General features: G+C 42.6%; 1 protein-coding gene across 1 annotated transcript; it reads right to left on the reverse strand.

Moving 5' to 3' along the window:
• Positions 1 to 3,155: 3,155 nt before the first annotated feature.
• IER3IP1 (immediate early response 3 interacting protein 1) lies at positions 3,156 to 4,374 on the reverse strand (the record flags this gene model as incomplete). Its single annotated transcript, XM_010185967.1, has 2 exons — positions 3,156 to 3,211; positions 4,273 to 4,374. Coding segments are annotated over 2 exons (158 nt in total), but the record flags the coding sequence as incomplete, so codon positions are not given.
• Positions 4,375 to 4,594: the final 220 nt, after the last annotated feature.

Raw genomic sequence — 4,594 nt, forward strand, 5'->3', positions numbered from 1 at the left:
AGCCCGCGGGGGACCATCGGGGCGCTGAGAGGCAGAGGGCGTGCGGCGCCTCAGCGGAAAGGGCGGGATCAGCGGTTAGGGACAGGATCCCAAAGCTGCGGAAAACTTGGGTAGGTGCAACTGCGCCTGCAGTTAGGATTTTGTAATAAATGAGGGCACATCAATGAACTAAGTGTGATACGCATTCACGGTTTCATATTGTGATAGTACATTAAAAAATCGAAAGACTACAGGGTAGTATGACTCCGAGTTCATAACATTGCAACCTAAGGTGAGATGGCAAGGATGATTAAAGTGAGTTTGAGATTCATTTATTCCAAACCCATTACTTTCTTACTTTTCCCTTCACCTGTCCCCATGCCCTTCAATACAAAGGCTTTACCAGTACAGCACACAGAGTTGATCCTTTATTCCTGTATTTGCACCGAAGACACTTCACTGTCCCACAAGCTTCATTTTCACCACGCAGCCAGCCACAACTGGTACCACCACACTGCAGTCTGCTCCTGTGAAAGCCTCTTCTCTTTACAAATCCTCACTAGAACCAATTATTCGACACCAGGAAGTCGTAGCCCCCATCCCGATCTATAAAATGTTCTGGTTATTGTAATACCTGTGCCAGGTATTACACTATTCATGGTTGGTTGACTTCTGGAGCACAGGCTACTTGGCAGGCAGAGCTTTTTGCCAGGTGGAGATGTTTCTGCATGTTCTCTGTTAGTGAACCCTGCCAGGTTTGAGGTGCTTCACCTTATTTAAACCTTCACAGCAGACCTGTTTCAGAACACCTGAAAGCCACCGAGGAGGCAGCAGCAGCATAGTTATTCCCTTGCTGTTTCTCTACACTCCTTTTTCTCTGCACATCTGCTGCGTACCCTTTTGCCCTCTTCCCTGCTCATTACCTGGGAGACCTGATCTTCAGCTGCTGACCCACTTTGAATCACTTATTTTCCATCTGCCAGGTAAAACATGTCCCAGTTTTGCCTCAAATGCAGGATTCCTGCCGCACTGGACTGCTGCTCCTCCTTACTGCACGTGCCTAGTTGATTCTGAGGCGACCTGCCCACGTGCTGCAAGCCAGGCGTTGAAACTTCAGCCTTTCTGAACAGACGGGAAGATGGGCGGAAATAACTTTTTACCCATTTTAAAAGCTGATGCTTGTAACCTTTCATACTGGCTTTTATTTTAAAAAGAACTAGGGTTTTAACAGCCAACACATAATGAAAAGGAGATGGTAAGCAAGCTGTGCTTCAAAACATTCAGTACTCCAATCCAACGCATCAGCAATGGAAACATCTACTGCTGCTTTTTTTACAAAAAATTACAAAATTACATTTTATCTGTTCCACGTACCTCCTGTCTGGTTTCCATGAAAGACAGATAGATGGAAAATAACTGATCCAGACTGTACCCTCACCTCTGAATCACATAAATACTATTATAAGGAATATTTTGTATTGTATCTACCTACTGTAGAGTTTAAAGACCGATCCTATTCTGCCACTGGCCACTGTTACCATGGCTCTTTAGGTTTGCTACGTAACCCAAAATACGCCTTCATAGCAGAGAGGCAATACAAGGGCCACCGGGAGGAGGGAAAACAAAAGTATTTCATGTAAAAACAGTAACTCTGTATCTGAAACAGGACGTAGCTGAGTTTTGAGATACTCCCCCTGTACACGGACATAAAGTGAGTTATGAAAGAGAGTGCTTAACTTAGAAATTCAGAATTTATTTACAAGTTATCACTAAAAAATAAGGAAACAACATAAAACTCTGCTTCTGGATATACTCTACTCTGCAAAACACTGCAACTGAAGATCATTAAATTCATTGACACATTTTACAGATTTCTCTTTGTATACAACAGCGTACGCTTTAGTCAACAAGCCATCAGAAGTAGAGATGATAAACTAAGCTGTTTTAAAATAATGAAACTGCCGAGTTTCCTTTCGCCTTCCCTACTTTAAAAAAGAAGCAAACCCGCTTTAGCAGAGGAACAGACGTAAGACTTCTAGCTTTTCTAAAAAGGTACAGGAGAATCAGCTGCCTTCAGTTCAGATGCACTATAAAACATTGGACCTTACCCAGCGTCTTAATTGAGACACGATCTGCACTGAAGCAATTAGCGATATTCCTTGTGACAGAACTGCGAGATCATAGTTTCAATTTCAGTAAGCTGTTAATTTAACAAAGGAAGACGGAGGGCAGGAGAAGCAGCAGTGGTAATAGAAGAGACAGCGAATTTGCAGGGTTTTTTTTTTTAACAAAATAATTGTATTTGACAAGGGCACAGTATGTCCCTCTTGCATTTCCCAAGAAGCTCAGGATACAAATGGTTCCCCAGTTCCAACACACAAATCACCACGCAGCAGTTTAACACGCATTTTAACAAGTATAATAATCCTTGACAGAACAGTAACAAACGCTAATCGCTAGTATCACCTGCTAGTCTAAATTAACACAGAGCTGCCCAGCTTTAGATACAGCTTTTTTAGATTTTTGCATAGCAATTGCACCTAATTTTTAACCTACTTCACCACCAGCATCGAACATTTTCTATTTTAAAATACTACCAAACAGCACGAGAAAACTCCTCAAATCAAACCAGGAAAATTCAACTTCCTGAATCAGGACTTTACCCAGCTCGTTTTATCGCCCTCAATGTCACAACTGTGCTTCAATAATTCATAACACGTTTGTAGACCCCAAGTCGTTTTCTCTTAAATAGTACTGTGGTAGTAACTGAAATAAAAAAAAACCAAAACACTGTTGTTTTCCTTAATTTAAAAAGAAATTGGGAAGCGTACTGAAGGAAATGAATCCCTGAGTAACGAGACATTGAAAAGCTGCATCCCGTCGAGAAGCACTGCGATACGTCACGACGCACACTCTAACAGTCAGCACTATGGACAGGCAGAACGTGTCACGGTCCGATATATTCGCAGCGTTGTTGCATTGATCCCATTTTCTTGTTTAATGAAACTGCAAGTGAACATTTGGAAAATTTGATAAATAGAGATAGTGTCTTTATTATTTTTAAGCTGAACGTCAAATTGACAGCTAAACCGTGCTGGATCCCCAAAACATCAGAGCAGTGATGGTCAGCGACTTCCTTCTTTGGATGTCCGAAAGGCTTTTCGCAACAGGTATCTTCAACCGAACAACAGGAGGAGAACGATTGTAATGGAGTTCACTGCTATTAATGGCACTGTACGGGGAGGAAAAAAAAGAAAAGCAATGGTGAAAATTTTCTTCTGAGCATCACCAAGTGAAAGAACTTCAAGTTATCTTGGGAGATTACCTCTGAAGGAGCAAAATCAATCAAAATTTTAAAAATACACTGAATTTTCTTGTGCACAAATCAAGATTAGTGGAAGGAACCAGAATCAAAGCCTAGGATGCTAAAAATCAGGAAACAACAGCATAAATATTTTTATATCAGCCATCATCTTACAACTTTGACCCAAACAATCCTTTCTCCAGCTGAAATAAAACCATCTCAAAGTCAGTTTCTGTCCTTGGCTTTGCTGCAATTTAGAAGAAATGTATCAGTTTTTGCTCTCTGGTGAGCAGGACAGGTAAGATTTGTTTATCTTTACCTAGAAAGTGAATTTTTGGTGTGCTTTATAGGGAAGAAAATACTCAGATTGATGTTTATAAATACGTAAAGGGCGAGTGTCAGGAGGAAGGAGCCAGGCTCTGCTCTGGGATGGCCAATGCCAGGACAAGGGGCAATGGTCCCAAGCTGGAGCACAGGAGGTTCAAGCTGAAGCTGAGGCCAAAGTTTGTGAGTGTGAGGGTTCTGGAGCATGGCCCAGGCTGCCCAGAGAGGTTGTGGAGTCTCCTTGTGTGGAGACCCCCAAAGCCCTGGCCGTGTTCCTGTGTGAGTGCTCTGGTGATCCTGCTCTGGCAGGGGTTGCACTGGGGGAACTTTCCAGGCCCCTTCCAGCTCCTGACATCCTGGGATTCTGTGATCACCAAGTTTCGCCTCAGTTCCCAAAATCCAAGGAAAGACACGACACAACCAGCGGCACCGCGAGCCAGCAGCAGAGCCGGGAAATTACACCTCATCAAACTTAGCCAGGACCCACGCCCTCCTGTACAGAGTCCACGTGTGACAGAAGGGGCATGAAGGAAGGACAGATTGGGAATGACAAGAGGAAATAGCGGCTGTTTGGTGAAAGAGTCAAAATGCTGAGATTATTTCATTAAAGCACAGAAGCAAAACTCTACAGACAATATTGTTTACACAAAAGATCATCACCTTACCTCTCATAACGGTTCGTACTGATCGAATAAGGTTCGTTAGCTGTGCTTTAATTCCTGGTTCCTCACCAAATCCTCCAATCCCTTGATCGCTACCCCAGCCAACTGTGTCACATAAAAACAGCCAGACATGTTAGGGAAAAAAAAAGCCAGAGCCATGCAGTATTATCACTAGCATTAGAAAGACAAACCACAAACTGATTAGCTTTATTTCATTTCCACTTTCAAATTTTAAAACAATGTACCGAAAACTGTTAATGAACGCAACAGCAATGGCAGATCGATGTTTCTGGAAGGGAATTCCTTACACTGTCAATAATACTGC

This window comes from Mesitornis unicolor, unplaced genomic scaffold, assembly GCF_000695765.1.
Source record: "Mesitornis unicolor isolate BGI_N332 unplaced genomic scaffold, ASM69576v1 Scaffold19746, whole genome shotgun sequence".
NCBI classification, from domain to species: domain Eukaryota; kingdom Metazoa; phylum Chordata; class Aves; order Mesitornithiformes; family Mesitornithidae; genus Mesitornis; species Mesitornis unicolor.